The sequence below is a fragment of the Syngnathus scovelli genome, chromosome 21 (assembly GCF_024217435.2).
Source record: "Syngnathus scovelli strain Florida chromosome 21, RoL_Ssco_1.2, whole genome shotgun sequence".
In the NCBI taxonomy this organism is placed as follows: domain Eukaryota; kingdom Metazoa; phylum Chordata; class Actinopteri; order Syngnathiformes; family Syngnathidae; genus Syngnathus; species Syngnathus scovelli.
In genome coordinates, this window is record NC_090867.1 from 6,540,012 (window position 1) to 6,556,757 (window position 16,746).

A 16,746-nucleotide genomic window follows, 5' to 3' on the forward strand; every position below is an offset into this window, starting at 1 on the left:
CGAACCAGTAAATGCCACAAGTTCCTTCCAGGAATTGCCCCAGGTAAAAAGACGTTTTTCCCTTTGTTATAGCGACCACTAGATGGCGCCCTTTAAACATCCCCAAACAGGAAAACACTTTCTTTTTTAATTCAGATTTTACAGTAACAAATAATCTCCAATATAACACACACGGCTGGGCATGCATCTCCACTGCTTCCCAAATGTAAACAAAGTTTGAGTCAGCATTAAAATAGGCTGGTCAAAATTACCGACGGTAAATAACACAAAAAGGACACACTAGTTTTGAACAACACATCTGCGTATGTGTAGGTAATATTTCAAATAAGACCTTTTTAATTAAGACAGTAAGTGAAAAAGAACTTTTGAGAGTCACCGCAGCATCAACGTGAGGCCAAAAGCGACTTGAAGAGTTGACCTATTAATAATATGATTAATATCATATGGACATGTAAACATGAGTCCTGTCCTTTCGAAGGCCCCCCCTGGCACGACAACAGGAAGTAGACAAAAACATCTATCTATCACACGCGCTGATGGGCGAAGTTCGCTTTTAGACGCTCATCATCCCCATTGGCTGCAACTGGACCTGGACAGGCCCAAAAATAAACGTAGTGCAAGATTCGAGCGGCTCTCGCTAAATGTTAGCTGCTGCTAACGAGCCGCGATGTTCAACTTTCTGTCTGCTGTCACAGTGCGTTGAAAGAATCCAAAGTTTGATTCTGAGACTCCCAAAAGTCATCTTAAGACTGCTCTGGAGAACTTGAAGATGACAAGCAAGCCTTCTTGCATTCATCAAAACATTTGAGTTTTGAGGGAGGATTTGGATCTTCTTAAAAATGTCAACCAAAAAAGTTTTTTTGAAGAAGTGTTTTGGTTACACATGCGACTCTCTGATGTGTTCTTCAAGGCTGTCGAGGACTCGGGTTGGCTCGGGAGCAGAATGTAGCACCACCTCATTACTGATTTCCACAGGTACCGACATGACACTTGACCTAGGAGCGCCAAGACCTGGTCTGGTTCCTGGTGCCAAAAGAGTCTCATTCTCCTTGTCGAGGTTCACACAGCTAGCATACAGCGCTCCCATTTTGCGCGCAATCAAGCCCTTCTTCTCTGCCGGGTCTTGGACCTGGGCGGTACCTCTCTTGGAGCGGCGCAGGAAGGCGGCGTGACGGAGTCCGCGTCGCAGCAGGTGGCTCCGATAGGCCCGCTGGATGACGGTGGCGGCCCACGTTTCCTCCTTGTGGCGTACGGTGGTAGTGATGGGTGCGAAGGAGTCTGAGGTGGGGTTGCTTTGGAGGAACTTGGTCTTGATGCTCTCCCGCATGGCGGCCATTTCCAACGTGTCTCCAAGAACCATCTCCGTGACGGCCATCAAGATGTCCAGGCAGTGGATGCGATCGCCGATGACCAGCGGGAGGTCCATATGGATCAGACGAAGGCGGTTGGGCTTGGCGACCCTCAGCGGTTCCTGCAGAGCGTCGCAAAAGTCAGAGAGGCGGGCGTACTCGATGAACATGGTTCCGTCCGTGTCAAACTTCTCCCACGTCTCGTTGAACATCTCAAAGTCATCCTCGCACAGCGCGTCGCTGCTCTCCTCCTGCGCCACATTGAAGTTCTCCAGGATGATGGCGATGTACATGTTGACCACCACCAGGAAGGAGATGATGATGTAGCTGCTGAAGAACATCATGCCCAAACCCGGGCTGCCACAATTGCCCCTCACGTCCGTGCCGGGGTTCTCAAAGTCGGGATCGCAGTCGGGGGGCTCCCTGTTGAGCATGGGAAGCAGGAGCCCGTCCCAGCCGGCCGACGTGGTGATCTGGAAGAGGCAAATAATGCTCCCGCCAAACGTCTCAAAGTTGAAGATGTCATCCACGCCCGCTTCCTTCTTGACATAGGCGAAGTTGGACATTCCGAAGATGGAGAAGATAAACATGATGAGGAAGAGCAGCAGGCCGATGTTGAAGAGGGCGGGGAGTGACATCATCAGGGCAAAGAGGAGCGTCCGGATGCCTTTGGCGCCTTTGATGAGACGCAGGATTCGACCGATCCGGGCCAGACGGATCACACGGAAGAGCGTGGGTGACACAAAGTACTTCTCGATCAGGTCCGACAGCATGGTGCCTGCACGAGAAGAACTTCATGAAGGCTTCAATAGAACACGATGGACAGATTTCATACGGCGACTTTGTCACCAGCAATGGAGAGGATGACCACGATGAAGTCGAATACATTCCAACCGTTGGTGAAGAAGTACTGCCGGAGAGCAAAGAGCTTCAGCACGCACTCGGTGGTGAAGACCGCAATAAAGGCCAGATTGACTTTAAAGAGGAAATCCTCCTTCTCTGCGCTTTGGTTGTCCGTCTCTACCATCATGGTCACCATGTTGAGGCAGATGAGCACCATGATGAAGATGTCAAAGAACTGCTGATTGGTGAGGTCAAACACCAAGCCCTGGAGGAAGTTCTGCCAAGAAATATAAGTCCTTTAGTGTTGACAAGACATGATGACAAGCTGAGCTGAGGTCTTGAGATTGTCGACATTTCACAGTCGCTGAATCCGTCTTCATAAAACATACCGTAGGACGTGGAATTGGCTTCTGCGGCTTCTTGGAACCGAGTTTCTTCATGGCTTCGTAGTACTTCTTCTGCTCTTCCGTCATGAAGATGTCTTTATCTCCCAAGTGCAGCAGCAAATGGCATCATTATAAGAATTATTATTAGCTTTAAGACAAACATGTGAACACTCATCTTTTTCTTCTGCTGGTTGAAGTTGTCAATGATAACACCGATGAAGAGGTTGAGCGTGAAGAAGGAACCGAAGATGATGAAGATGACAAAGTAGATGTACATGTATAGGTTGATCTCGTACGACGGTTGCTCCTCCACCTGAGGAGCGTCGACAAATCGTATGAATGGAAAGAATTTGAGGCTTGGTGAATAACGAGGTACGTACTTCTCTGGAGTCAACAGCGGCATACATGATGTCCATCCATCCTTTAAAGGTTGCCTACAAAAAAAAAAAATCAAAACATTTATTTATTTATTTATTTTGAAACGGAGAACATTTTAGGTTACGCACCACTTGGAGCAGCGACAAGTAGCCTTTCCCCACATTATCATAGTTGACCTTGATATTGACCCAGCGGGCCTCCCCCGTGGCCTCCTGCAGGGCCAGGCACTCGGTGCGGTTGTTGACTTCGGCGACAGCGAAGGGTTCCTCCGTGGTGGTGTTGATGCAGCGGTAGAACTTGCCGGCAAACATGGTGACCCCCATGATACTGAAGATGAGCCAGAAGATGAGGCAGACTAATAGCACGTTGAAGATGGACGGGATGGCGCCGACCAGCGCGTTCACCACCACCTGATGAGGTCAAAAGCATGAGAATCTTGACGTCGAGGCGAGGAACGACGATCGACATCGCGACACTTACCTGGTTGCGCTCCCACGCATGCAAGCTAGGAGAAACGTCACACGTGTCAAAACATGCAGATAGCATTAGCCACTTAGCTTAATTTTAAGTGTAACGTTACACGATGACAACCAGGCGTGCCAATCTCAAGCATGGCCGCTTCGGCGCCACTTACCCTCATGCCTTCAAATCTGGAGAGTGCTCGTAGAGGCCTCAGCGCCCTCAGCGTTCGGAGGGATTTGATTGGCCCCAGCTCGGAGAATCCCATCCAGTTAGCCACCAAGCTAATCAGAGAAACCTACAGCAAAAGAACCCAGTTTGTGACCCTACCAAACCCTCGTCGGACCTTCTGAGAACTTACATCGACAATGAAAAAGTCCAGCCAGCACCAGGCATTGGTGAAGTAGGTCTTGAAACCGTACGCCGTCCATTTCAGGATCATCTCGATGACAAAGACGACGGTGAAAACTTTATCGGCGTACTCCAGGATAATTTTGATCATTCGCCGTCGCTCAAGATAAATGTCTTCAAAAGCCTGTCGAAGGGTAGCGTGACAAATATGTCCCGGCGAGAAACCTTGGGATGTGTTCTGAGGACTTACCAGAGCGCCGCTGCTGAGTAAGATCATAAAGATGATGAAGGTTTCAAACCAGTCGTGCTCCACGATGGCAAAGCAGGTCTTGCGGAGCTTCCACCATCGCTTGCCTTTGGTGGTGTCCACGTCCACGGTGAGGCACGGCCAACGTCCAATGCAGTCTGTGGGTGAGATATCATAAATGGATTCCGAATGGGAGCACCGTTCAGGTTTTAAATTCTTACTGTCAGTGAAGCAGGCTTCCGGCTCCACCGGATCCGGTTCTTCCTCCTCTTCTTCTTCCAGTTCGGGTTTAGGCGGTTGATAATCGGCCGTACTGCACATTGATACGTCGGCGTCCTCGGTGGCCACGCCCATCAGCTGCTCAGGCACAACAGAGACAACGTTGACACGAAAAGACAATATCGTTTTTTTGGAGAGAAGCTACTCACTTTGACTTCTTTGATAAGACCTAGATCATCCTCGAGGCTTTTCTAAAAAAAAAAAAAAAATGACTTAATGACTTTGGAGATACACGGTAAAGTCTTTCATTCTTACATCATCATGAAGGCTGTCACCACAAGTGGAAAGATTGGAGTCATACTCGTCGTCATCATCGTCCAGAATTTCAAAATCCGACTCCCCCTGAGCGATGGGCACAAGCTCTCCATCCGAACCGGCGCCAGAAGCCCGACAATTTGCTATCCCATCTGCCGTTTTGTCTAAGTCGTTCATCTCCACCGTGTCCTCAGTGGCCTTGGGTATTTTGCCCAGGATTCTCCCTGGAATTTTGGTGACGTTAGCTTTGAGCCAGTCAATGCCTAGCGTGATCCTCCCGACGGCGATCTGGAGGTTGTTAAGCTCGCCGTCGTCATCCGCCGTCGACAGGTTGTCACCGCTGAAAGAACTGAGCAGGAGCGCCAGGAAGAGGTTCAGCACCTGCGCAGAAGGTCGACATATCCCGTTAGCTGATAGGGTTAGCTTCTTCCCCGTCATGCTAACATGTATTAAATCCTGGATTAAGCCAGATGATCGGAGCGATATGATCAATTACAGTCGAATACGCCATCTCCGATGACTCGCTTTCGCTCAGCAGCTGTTTGCGTGGTGGCAGCACGCCGACCTGATCTGGATCTTAACACAAGGTCAAAACCAGAATTTGATTTCTCAAGTCATTGGATTTAAATAGAAGCGTGTGCTTTTTTTTTTTCCGTCCGCGTACATAACGAACGCTAGCTCAGCCCCCCTGAGATGGCGATTTGAGGAGGAGGAGGGGGGGGGGGGGTCATCTGGAAAATTTGGCACTTGGCAGTCGGTGCTTTTCAGCTCTCCTGCTGATGAGCTATTTCCTTTTCATTTCTATGAATAACCTACCAGGAATTGCTCATGACATGGTCACTTCTTCTGACATCAAGATCTAATTTGGCCGTTTCCCAAGAAGAACCATTATGTTGAAACTGTACACGAAAAAAAAAAAAATCTACTCACCACGAGATTTCCAATAACCATGACCAACATGAAGACGATGAGGCACATTCCCGCCCCGGACACCTCCATGCAGTCCCACATGGTCTCGATCCATTCGCCGCATAAGATGCGAAAGACGATGAGGAAGGAGTGGAAAAAGTCGTTCATGTGCCAACGCGGCAGCTCGCAGTCATCGGAGATCTTGCATACGCAGTCCTTGTAGTTCTTGCCAAAGAGCTGCATGCCCACCACGGCGAAGATGAAGACGATGATGGCCAGCACCAGCGTCAAGTTGCCCAGGGCGCCCACGGAGTTTCCGATGATCTTGATCAGCATGTTGAGTGTGGGCCAGGACTTGGCTAGCTTGAAGACACGAAGCTATCGCCACAGCATAGAAGATGTGAATGAGTGAGAAGAAGTGTGACTGGGTGAGTGGCACTCACCAAACGGAAGGAACGCAGGACCGAGAGCCCCTGAACGTTTGCCAGGCCCAACTCTGCAAGACTGAGAGTTACGATGATGCTGTCAAAAATATTCCAACCCACTTGGAAGTAGTAGTAAGGATCCATGGCAATGAGTTTAAGGACCATCTCCGCTGTGAAGATCCCAGTGAAAACCTAAGAAAAGTTCCAGAAGTTACGAAAGTCAGCATTATGGAAATAAACAGCAGAAAATTTGGTCTCACCAGGTTCCCCACGGAGAGCATCTCATCAAACTCTTGGGTCATGGGGTAATGCTCCATGGCCATGAAGAGCGTGTTGAGCACGATGCAAATGGTGATGGCCAGGTCGAAGAAGGGGTCCATCACAATAACGTACAACCACTTTTTGAGGATCATCCACGGCTTGCAGCAGTTCCACTTGAGGAAAATATTGGCAAATTTATACCAGCCTGGTGGGCACGGCCTCTGAGCGTCCTCCAACTCTGGAGAAAACAAATTGTCATTTCGGAGAGAGCAGTTTTGAAAGTTAATACCCAGGAATAGCAACGCTAATGCTACAAACGTTCTTCTTGTTTCTATAATCGCTGTGGGTTGTTTTCACCGAGGTGATAACAACAGTTGGGAAGCCGCCAGACTTAAGTCACATGACTTAAGTCTCCCAAATTAAATGAGCACTTGAATGTTGACGGAGATTCTTCCTAATGAAGTCTGACTAAGTGCAATATAATTGTGCCTGTGCTTCCACTTCAGCTCTGCTTCAAACTTGATGCCACGTTTATCTCTTCGCGCCCGCAAAGGGCTTAGCACCTAGCGAATGGGATCGAGCAGTACCTTCCATGGCGCTAGTGGACCTCTGCCTCTGGCTCTGATCATCCGGATGATGATCATCTGGATTAAGCATGCCTGGAGACTTCTCCCTGAGCTCCTCATCGTCATTACACTAAAAACAAACAGCTACAATGAAGCCTCGTAGTTGATGACTCGGAAGACGACAGCTACTAACCACGACCATGGTAGGCGGTCGGACCATGAGGCTTGGGACCATCTTGCCGTTACAGTCCTTGACAGCTTCGTCGCGCTCCGGGCTCGAGTGGCGACTTGGCAGCTTGCGACTGTTCAGAGATTCTCGACTTCCAGACTGCTGAGCCTACAAGAAACAGTTTGGTGTAGAAGCCCACCAAGCACCTTTTGAGGAGTCAAGCTCAGCTTAAGCGCGTACCTGCTCCTGGTTCTTGAGCTGCTCGAGGATCCGCTGAAACTCCTCCTCCTTCTCCTTGGCCTCACGTTGCGTGGCCTGGTTCTGCTCGTCGTACGCCATGGCCACCACCGCTAGGATGAGGTTGATGAGGTAGAAGGAACCCAGGAAGATCACCACCACGAAGAAGAGCATATACGTTTTGCCCGCCGCCCGCAGGATCTGCGTTTGGAACAAACGAGAAGCTACGACAAATAAGGAGCCGTTCTTCACGTCCGGTGAGAAGGAGAGGAAACGCCTGCGGAATTCCAACCATCTGGAAGAGGTTCTCCCAGTAGTCCTGGGTCATGAGTCTGAAGAGCGCCAGGAAAGCCCAGCCGAACGAGTCGAAGCTGGTGTAGCCGTAATTTGGGTTCCCGCCGGCCTTCATGCACGTGAAACCTTCAGGGCAGACTCTAGAGTTAAGTCACGGAGGTGTAATGAGTGAAGATCTCATCTCAGCTGGAGTAAGGTGAAGAAAGGATGTCAAGATCATACCCAGCATCGGAACCGTTCCCGCATACAAGAGGATCTTTGCTCCCGTCCAGAAAGTAGTAGTTTTCTGCACACATTTAAATCGAATCCTGTAAAAATGATTTTATCAACGTAACACCTCAAAACATACCCGAGTTCTCGATGTACTCCGCAAAATCGAAGGTGCCATTGGAATAATCGCTAGCGTTGAAACCGATTGTTTGGTTGTCAAACGCTAACGTGTCGGTGACGTTGAACCATTCGGTGCCGTTGCCGTCGATGGGCCAACGAACGCACTTGTGCCGTAAGTTGCCCATGAACAGCTGGAGGCCGACCAGAGCGAACACGGCCAAAGCGAAGACAGTCAGGACCATCACGTCCCCCATTTTCTTCACCGATTGGATCAACGCGCCCACGATGGTTTTTAGACCTGCCGGGAGAAGAAAGTGTTAAAGTGGTAGGAAATGGAATTTAAAAAAAAAATAAAAAAAGACGTACCAGGAATCACAGTGATGGTTTTAAGGGCTCGTAGTACACGGAAGGTCCTGAGGGCGGACACGTTACCGAGATCGACGAACTCAGTGATGTACCTGCGAAAATAAAAAAATAAAAATCAGAAGGTCACCTACTTGGTGGATCAGCATGATGAAATACTCGTATTGCTTACGCCATGCTGATCACCATGAAATCCAGCCAGTTCCACGGGTCTCGAAGGAATGTAAACGAGCCGATGCAGAAGCCTCTGGACAAAACTTTGACGGTGGCCTCGAAGGTGTAAATCCCAGTAAAAGCGTACCTGAGGACGGAAAAAAAAAATTAGCATCAAAATCAACATTCAGACGTACGACCGCAAACTCACTCGACATTTTTACTCCAGGCTGGCGGGTTGCTCATGGTCATAAACACGCAATTGGATAAAATGGTGATCATGATGAACATGCTGAATAATTTGAGACGTCACGTTAAGGAAACATGGATGATCTTAAGGGTTGAAATGAGCGGTGGTGTTAAGGATATGAATGGATGAGGATTTTGATGGATCCTCTTCTCACGATGCTGAAGGGGCTCAGGAGGTAGCACGCCGGCTCCGCGTTGAACCTGAAGATGGTGTTGCCTTTGCTAAGCACGATGAAGGTCTGAAAAGCACAAACGTGAGTTAATCTTCAGTAAGTATCGGTTCTTGGTATCGAACCACGATTATTCTGGAAAAAAAATCTAAATTACCTTCTGAGTCTTGTAGAAGGGGTCCAAATCCTCCAACGGTGTATTGATCATCTCCGCCGGAGGATCTCCGTAAATCCACGGCAAACTCTTGCCGGCTTCCAAGTCGGCGTTAGGGGTCGCCGGCGTCTTCTCTTCCTCCACCTCAGCCTCATCGTGTCCGTCTACTGCGTCTGCCTTTTTGCGCTTTTCCACTTGAAGCCTCTCGATCTCCGCCAGCGATTCTCGGGTGAAGAGGCGGAACGCGTTGGCGCCTGAGGGAGGGAGCGGGGGAGCCATCTTGGCATTGCGAAGGGCTACCGCCGCACAGGGGTCACCCTAGGTGGAACTGCGAGGTGGAAAATTGCGATTAGGTTTTTTGGAGCATATCAACGAGGATGCGAGCTGTGGAAGCAATCAACCAATGAGATCCATCAAGAGAGAGAGTGATAACACATTCCCACATGTGAGCGGGATTCGGTGGCCCCCAGCTGCTAGCGGCTGTCAAGACCAAGCGTCGAGTTACAGGAGCCGAATGACTGCGCTCATTCCTTCGCCCGCCTTCACATCCCCTCCCGATCAACAGCTCGGATCTCCGACCCGACTACACGACGCGGGTGGGGGCTCCGAACACAAGTGCGCTTCCGCCTTCGCACCCTCGAGTGCACTTTCTAGCCCCCTGGCCAAGTGAGACATCTGATCGTTCACCATCGCCTCCATGTATTTTCTACCCAAGACATTGTTGGACTGAAAAAGGACAAGAAATGCTCGACTTAAAACCCCCAGCGAATATCTGGGGTCAAATGTACAGTAAATAAACAAGTTGCTTAAATAAAATGGATAAAAGAAGAGTTACACAACTAACCGCAATATTCGTTAGCGATAAGCTATCAAGCAACGTAAAGACCAACAGACGCTTCGCCACGTGCCTTCCCTGCTGCGTTCTCACGGGGTCAAATCACTCCCTGTCAGCTGCCAATTAACCCCGTATTTCGAAGCCTATAGGGAGTCGCCGCCGGACTAATTCCTAGCTTTACACCTGTAAACCGCCGCCTGCTGTGTTACAGCATCGTGATTGGTCGCAAGGGTCCTCTGGATCTGATGACTCTGGAAATATCTGCATGCATCGTGCGGTTACTGCTGAGAGGGCAGCTGCTTGCGCCACCGTGGCATCGCATACCCCCGGCGAGCTGTAAAGACCAGAGCTAAGCCGGCTCGTACGCTCTGGAGGCCCCACAGATATATATTTGAGTCTGGTGATTAATAGACTTTGACAGGAGCATTTGTATCTGCATTTTTTTTGCAATAAAAGCAAAAATTGTAATTGAATCAGAATTTGTTCTTCTTTCAAACTCAGCCTCTGACCCATTTGGCCTTTGCTCGAATGGCAAAGTAATCTGAGTAGATTACATGTGGGAAGAAGTAGAACAGGAGGAGGACACGAAATGTGTACCATGTCGCCATGAATCAAGAAGTAAATTTGATCCAAGACGACCAGTGCAACTTGACGTTAACCTCACTTCACTTTTTCATCTTCTCCAGGAAAACACGGCGGACGCAGCCAAGTACTTTGTCACAAGGTCGTGCTTGGTAAAAGAAAACCCAACACGCTTCCAAGACTCCATGAATGTGTGACGGCAGTAAAGACACTTTAGGTGGTAGACAAAAAGGAAAAAAAAAACATTATGGAGGATGGTTTGGGGAGAAACAAAATGGAGTTGCTGCGGTATGAAAATACGACGGTGGATGATCTCGTCGTCCTGCTAAGTGCAGTGTGAAAAGGGCACAATACAGGTACAAAGGAGAAGGTCCACGATGGACATCAAAATTCGAGACTTAACACACACATGCAAAACCACTACAGAGAAGTCTCCCCATTCCAAATATGACCCCAAGCTCAATTACAGGTCTATGTTTATTATTAGAACAAATGTGAGCTAACTATATCTTTAATTCAAGCCCAATAACTTCAACTGTGGCCCCAAACAAATCAAACTTTCACATTTCGGCAGTATCATTTTTAGATTAATGTAGAAAAAAATTTTGAACTCTTGGGGTTGTGGGAGTTTCAATCTCGTAAAGTGGACGTAAACACCTCAATGCAACCTTTTCACCTCAAAAGTTTTTAACCTGTAGCACGAAATGAGACTAATTCAAGTTAATGCAAGCGAGAAAGAGAAGACAACACACGAGAAAGGGAAAAGGTCAAATACCTGCCACGGTAGTGCAAAGGATCCCACAGAATCCAGTCTAGCGGACAAGAAGGAAAATAAATCCTGTCGTTGTCGTCCTGAGGTCTGAGGAAGACGTGCTTGTGATACGTGACTGCCCCGGCCGGCGGCAGTAGTAGGTTGTGTGATCTCTGTGAGGGGCAGCTGCTGCTGACGCTGACGTACCACAGCCTGAAATCAGAGGCGTCGCTCCTCCACGGCAGGTTAGCATCATTCACATCTCCTTCTCGCCGTCCACTTTCCTAGTCGCAAAATCAGATGAAAATCCATGTAAATTAAGAGTGCAAAATAATTTGGCTAGGTGTGTGGTTTATTTATTTTTTTAAGCTTGACCATTATAAAATATTATCCATTTTATAAAATAATAATTTATTAAATGAGGTACAAATAAATGATGAATCATATTAATAATAACAGTTTGGCTAAAATACTTTAATAATTAAAACTACCATGAAATAAATGACATTAAAAACCTATGTAAAAAATATAAATCAAACAATGTGAAAAGCGTTACACCATTAAATAGTACGTTAGAATTATTTACTACACTAATTGAAAAATACTAAGATAGACAAATTAATATTAATTTATTAATACTGTAAAGTGTAATAACAATGGCATTGCAGCATTAAATAGTACCTTAGAATTACTACGATAATTGAAAAATACTAAGATAGACCAAATTAATATAAATTTATTAATTCTGTAAAGCCTCATAATGGCAGATTAGTCGGAACTCTTTCAAGGCTCGTCTGGGGACTATTAAGAAAGCGACACTGTTACCATAGAAACACAAACAAATACATCCGGAAGTGCAATCGTGCTTGGCAACTGGTTTGTTTCATCCTTTTCTTTCTTGTCATCTTAAAAGGTCAATGAATTTATTTGGAGAGAATTATAATGTAGCTAATTATTATTTTTTTTTCATTTACATGTTGACAATGACTTATTTTGCTTTTTTTTCTTAAAAAAAAACGAGGCAATGACTTCATATTTGAGCTCAACCTAATTGAACAGACTTTTGTGTTAGTGCAATCATATTCAAATTTAATTTTACTACCCTGACAGAGTCAAAACATGGATTCCGAGTACGTCAAGACTCATCTGGGTTCATGTCTGGCAGAGGGGCTTGCTGAAGTGGTCGAGCAGCGCCCCATGGACCCCATCCAGTTTTTGGCTCACTGGCTGTACAAATACAACTCCAACGTTGAATATGAAAAAAAGGTCAATCAAATAAATAATTGAATAAAAAGTTTAGTTTTGTCAATAGATGGCGCTGTTGTCTAACGTTTCAAGAGTGATAGTCTGTTTTATATTACCATTGAGATAAAAAATTGTGAAATATTTATAAAAAATATTTTCTTATAGAAACAGACCCGGTTGGCACTTATGGAGAAGGAAAGAGCTAAAGCCGGTGAGAAGGACACCAAAAAGGATGCTGGGAAGGACGCCGAGAAGGAGCCAGCTGTAAAAGTACCTAATTTTATTTTATTTATGTTTTGCTATTTGGTGTAGTCGCATTCCAGAGGTCAGTCAGCAGTTAGAAGGCAGCAAGTTCAGGATGAATGGGAGGTGAAGATCAGGCAAGGTGAAGGCAGAGAATCAGATGGAATGTTGAAGCTTTGAAGAGTATTTGACACTCGGCACCTTAACAGCTCTCTAAAACGGAGCCTACAGGACCAGAAGATCATGTGGGAGCCACAAACGAACCTGTGAGCGACCCCCATGAGCAAGAAACCCAACAGCAAAGTGGACCTCTGGAACATGAGCAGGAGGTGAAAAAAAAACATCAAAACGTGTTTGGTGGTGGTTCTTCTGCATGTGCATGCAAAGTGTGTTGACCTTTGAGCACGGGGTTAGAGTGAGCTATGTATGTGTATGGGAGAAGAAAGAGAGACCTTAGCTGGTTTGGGATCCATCTCGCGGAGAGACACGTGTTCATTTGTCCACCAGGTGAAGACGACTAATAACGTAACTGCTCCAGTTGTCTCTCCGCGGACCGACGTCATCCAGCAGGACCAGCCCGAAGTGGAGAAATCCCGAGAGGAGAACGTGGTGAGTTCAAGAATGGTCTTATTGGGTTGAGTGGAGAACCCAGCTGGGAACAGAAGCATGGTGCAAGTTGAGAGACACAAAACCAGATGAGAGGAATGAGGACAAATTAACTTACAGAATTCTCCTGACACCTTTTTACCAGAAGGACGAGGATGCTGAATCTGCAATGATGGAATCCTCTCCATCTGAGGCATCCCAGATTGAAACCACACCAGCTGGACACCAGCAGATAGAGTCTGAGCCATATGAGTCTGCAGAAATGAAATCCACCCAAGTTAAGTCCATGCAAGGAGAAGCTAAGCAGGGGGAGTCCTGGCAGGTTGATACATCCCAGGCAGAGTCTATAGAATCCATCCAGGCTGAGACCTACCAAGCAGATGTCCCAGATAAGTCCTCCCAGGCTGAGGCCTCCAATGTGGAATCAACACAAGTTGAGAGCTCCCAAGCAGAGGATGTGCATTTGGGGACCACGCCAGGGGAGTCTGTGCAGGCCAAGTCCATGCAATCGGAATCTTCTCCAGCTGAGAGCTACTATCCAGACTCTGCACAAGCTGAGACCTCCCAGGTTGAGTCTGCCCAGGTGGAGTTCACATCAGAAGCATCTGTGCAAGCAGAGTCCACTCCGGCTGAATTCACCCAAGTTCAGAGCCCCCGGGTGCAGTCTGGGCAGGTGGAGTCCATGCAATCAGAATCTTCTCTAGCTGAGAGCTACTACCCAGACTCTGCACAAGCTGAGACCTCCCAGGTTGAGTCTGCCCAGGTGGAGTTTACACCAGAGGCATCTGTGCAGCCAGAGTCCACTCCGGCTGAATTCACCCAAGTTCAGAGCCCCCGGGTGCAGTCTACACAGGGCGAGTCCGTGCAGAAGGAGTCCACAAGGGTGGACTCTGTGGAGGCTGAGACCTCTCAGGCTAAAGTCTCCCACATGGAATCTGAACAAGCTGAGACCTCTCATCCCAACTCTGCAGAGATGGAATCTCCAACGGTGATCCTAGCTCAGTCTGAAACCGCCATTTCCGAGTCCTTTGAAGCTGAAGTCTCTGACGTAGAATCCAAACACATTGAGACCTCAGAGTCTGCACTTGTGGACTCCTTAATACTGGAGTCTACGCAGGTCCAGAATCCAATTGTGGAGTCCACAGAGTCCTCTCAAGTTGAGTGTGCTAAGTCCGAGTCTATGCAGGTGGAGTCAAACTTGGAGGCGCCTACGCAGGCTGAGGCTTCGCAGGTTGAGGCCCCCCAGGTTCAACCAACTGAGTCCAACCCAGTCCCGGCGGTTGACAACCAGTTGGTGACCCCTGATTCAAATTCAACACCAGTTGTTCAAAACTCGGAAGAGGTTGGTGAAATACATTTTGGTTGCTAACACGTTATGCTAACGCCACAGGTCAATTCAGCACAGCACATCTGAAAAAGAAAAAAAAAGAAGCCATCAAAATGTTATTCATGCATTTTTTTAATATGATTTTTTTTGTAATTGTGATATTTAATGGTGACTAACATTTGTGTGGCTTTGCAGGTAGTAACAGAACAGCAGGAAAATAACTAAATCGCTGCTTGAGGGTCCACTGATGAACAATTTTTGAATCTCCTACATTCATCATTGCATATGAGCCTATATTAAAAAATTCCCTCTGAAATATTCAAATAAACATTATGTACTTGAAACAACACCGTGTGCTACTTTGTTGTATAAGTTAAAAAGTTTCATTTTTGGTGAATATTTTTCTCATGCGTCACAGCTAATTTGTGGACGGTCTCTAAAACAGACGTCCGTTTGACATATATCACCCGAGGACATTTAATTTGTAGACGGTCTCTAAATTAGACAGATGCTTGCGCGCATGGATATTTGAACAAAAATAGACTAAAAAGTCAAGTTTGCTCAACAAACAGGAAACGATTGTGCTCATTTTAAGGAAGGAGTGTACTCGTATTATCCCTGGTGACTTTTAAACCAGAAAATCGTCGTTGCACAATGACTGTTTTATGACGTCACACCACCGTGCACCACCCGATTGAATAAAACGAATGAAATTGTGACGTGCGCGTTCATGAAGGCGTCGCGGTAACACGCACGGAGCGTCAGCAATTTAGCTGCGGGCGAGGTGGACGTCAAACAATTTCCGGAGTAAGAAGTGCAGAGAAGGAGCAGGAATAGCGGAATGGCTGTTCTGGTCCAAGCCGCAACGGTAGCGGGTGGCCTGGTGGCCCGATTTTTCAACTTCGTGACGGATATGTTCCTCACGAAGCCGCTGAAGGCCAGCCTCCAGTATTTAGAAGAAGCTCAGCTCACGACTTTGACTGCAGGTAAGCGTGCGCTAGCAAACTTTTGCCGAGAAGGATTTTTTTTTAAAAGGGACTTTGTTGAGTTTACAACGTGGCTGCTTTGTAACCCTTTGCCTCCTTCCTTCACTTTTAATCCGTCATGTGATTTCTTCACCCACCCACCCCTTCTTGGCTTTAGTCACTTCTTTCAATTCCTCTCTATCAATTAGCCCTTCACTTGCACCCATGATTGCTTCACCTATTTCCTTTCACCCGCATTTCAAAATTGTCAAACCTGACTTTCCTCTCTGCTGTCACTTAATCCCTTAATATCCACCTTCAATTTCAGAGAAGACAAAGTTGAAGGCCAAGTCTCTGTGGGAGCAGACGGGCGCTGTCATTCTGGCGGTGCGCAGACCAGGATGATTTCTGTGCAGAGAGGTAAACATTTTGATGACGGCATTTACCACTTAGCATGATGGAAGCTTAACATGCTGTCATCCAGGAAGCTGCAGAGCTGTCCTCTCTGAAGCCCCAGCTGGACCAGCTTGGGGTTCCACTGTACGCCATGGTCAAGGAGAACATCAGCGATGAGGTCGAGAAATTCAGGAGTTATTTCAACGGGGAGATATTCTTGGATGAAAAGGTCTTTTGGAGAAAACTATGAAGTTCATCTTGTGTTTCCCCCAGTCTGAATTTTCACGCTGTGCTTCTGTTCGTCGCAGAAATGCTTCTATGGACCTCGTGAGCGACGGTTGGGCCTCATGGCGTTCCTTCGTGCCGGGGTGTGGATGAACGGCCTCAGGGCATTCGGAAAGGGCTTCAAGGGCAATATCTTGGGAGAGGGCTTCGTGCTTGGCGGTGTTTTTGTCATCGGACGTGAACAGCAGGTATAAGTGACACAAGTCAATCTGTGGATAACCAAGTCGGGAAAACTATTTATTTTTTCCTCCCAGGGAATCCTACTGGAACACCGAGAGATGGAGTTTGGAGATAAGGTCAAAAATGAAGATGTGATGCGAGCTGTCAGGGAAATAACATAAGAGCTCGTGCCCGTGGAGAATAATGTCACTGAGTAACCTAACCTGCTTGCATAGATGACTTGTGTAGCAAAAAGCCTCCCAGTCTGTTGATGACGGTCTGTTTTCAAACTCTACGGAGCAAACAGAGTTGATGTTTTAAAGACTGGGATTCCTTTTCTTATGCAATAAAATATGTCATGGCACTTGAGAGCTTGTTATTTTACATTTTACAACAGAACTTTGCATATGATCACTGACAATTTCAAACTGAAAAGAAAATAGAATTTGTGCAAAATAAAATATGGTTTCAAATTCATAAAAGCTTAATTATGAGGTCATCCGACTTGATTAGGGTGGCTGTTTA

General features: G+C 47.0%; 3 protein-coding genes across 3 annotated transcripts; 2 read left to right on the forward strand and 1 right to left on the reverse strand.

Annotated features, from left to right (window-relative positions):
• Positions 1-113: 113 nt before the first annotated feature.
• Positions 114-13,084, reverse strand: scn4aa (sodium channel, voltage-gated, type IV, alpha, a). The gene is made up of 28 exons (XM_049758177.2): positions 12,936-13,084; positions 11,020-11,279; positions 8,831-9,155; positions 8,622-8,742; positions 8,466-8,553; positions 8,274-8,402; positions 8,105-8,196; positions 7,758-8,036; positions 7,631-7,694; positions 7,407-7,548; positions 7,118-7,315; positions 6,902-7,045; positions 6,730-6,838; positions 6,142-6,380; positions 5,900-6,073; positions 5,478-5,834; positions 4,548-4,928; positions 4,442-4,483; positions 4,235-4,370; positions 4,017-4,171; positions 3,777-3,950; positions 3,591-3,713; positions 3,085-3,366; positions 2,959-3,012; positions 2,754-2,891; positions 2,582-2,686; positions 2,199-2,469; positions 114-2,127 (listed from the first exon to the last, which is right to left on the reverse strand). Exons 3-28 carry the CDS (start codon positions 9,104-9,106, stop codon positions 878-880), a joined length of 5,523 nt encoding a protein of 1,840 aa, XP_049614134.1. The 5' UTR covers positions 9,107-9,155; positions 11,020-11,279; positions 12,936-13,084; the 3' UTR covers positions 114-877.
• On the forward strand, positions 11,750-14,641 carry dydc2 (DPY30 domain containing 2). Its single transcript, XM_049759361.1, has 7 exons — positions 11,750-11,871; positions 12,106-12,261; positions 12,406-12,510; positions 12,693-12,812; positions 12,991-13,092; positions 13,235-14,383; positions 14,612-14,641. Exons 2-7 carry the CDS (start codon positions 12,115-12,117, stop codon positions 14,639-14,641), a joined length of 1,653 nt encoding a protein of 550 aa, XP_049615318.1. The 5' UTR covers positions 11,750-11,871; positions 12,106-12,114.
• Positions 14,642-15,136: 495 nt separating this feature from the next.
• On the forward strand, positions 15,137-16,590 carry LOC125990874 (peroxiredoxin-like 2A). Its single transcript, XM_049758189.1, has 5 exons — positions 15,137-15,402; positions 15,710-15,801; positions 15,866-16,006; positions 16,086-16,250; positions 16,317-16,590. Exons 1-5 carry the CDS (start codon positions 15,258-15,260, stop codon positions 16,401-16,403), a joined length of 630 nt encoding a protein of 209 aa, XP_049614146.1. The 5' UTR covers positions 15,137-15,257; the 3' UTR covers positions 16,404-16,590.
• Positions 16,591-16,746: the final 156 nt, after the last annotated feature.

Excerpts from the sequence above, each read along its gene's own strand:
- scn4aa (XM_049758177.2), bottom strand. The coding sequence starts at position 9,106 with ATGGCTCCCCCGCTCCCTCCCTCAGGCGCCAACGCGTTCCGCCTCTTC. Across the intron at positions 7,695-7,757 it reads GGAGTACATCGAGAACTCGG|AAAACTACTACTTTCTGGAC; the intron begins GTATGTTTTGAG and ends AAATGTGTGCAG. Across the intron at positions 7,549-7,630 it reads GGGAACGGTTCCGATGCTGG|AGTCTGCCCTGAAGGTTTCA; the intron begins GTATGATCTTGA and ends ACTTAACTCTAG.
- dydc2 (XM_049759361.1), top strand. The coding sequence starts at position 12,115 with ATGGATTCCGAGTACGTCAAGACTCATCTGGGTTCATGTCTGGCAGAG. Across the intron at positions 12,511-12,692 it reads AGAAGGAGCCAGCTGTAAAA|CTCTCTAAAACGGAGCCTAC; the intron begins GTACCTAATTTT and ends GCACCTTAACAG. Across the intron at positions 13,093-13,234 it reads AATCCCGAGAGGAGAACGTG|AAGGACGAGGATGCTGAATC; the intron begins GTGAGTTCAAGA and ends CCTTTTTACCAG.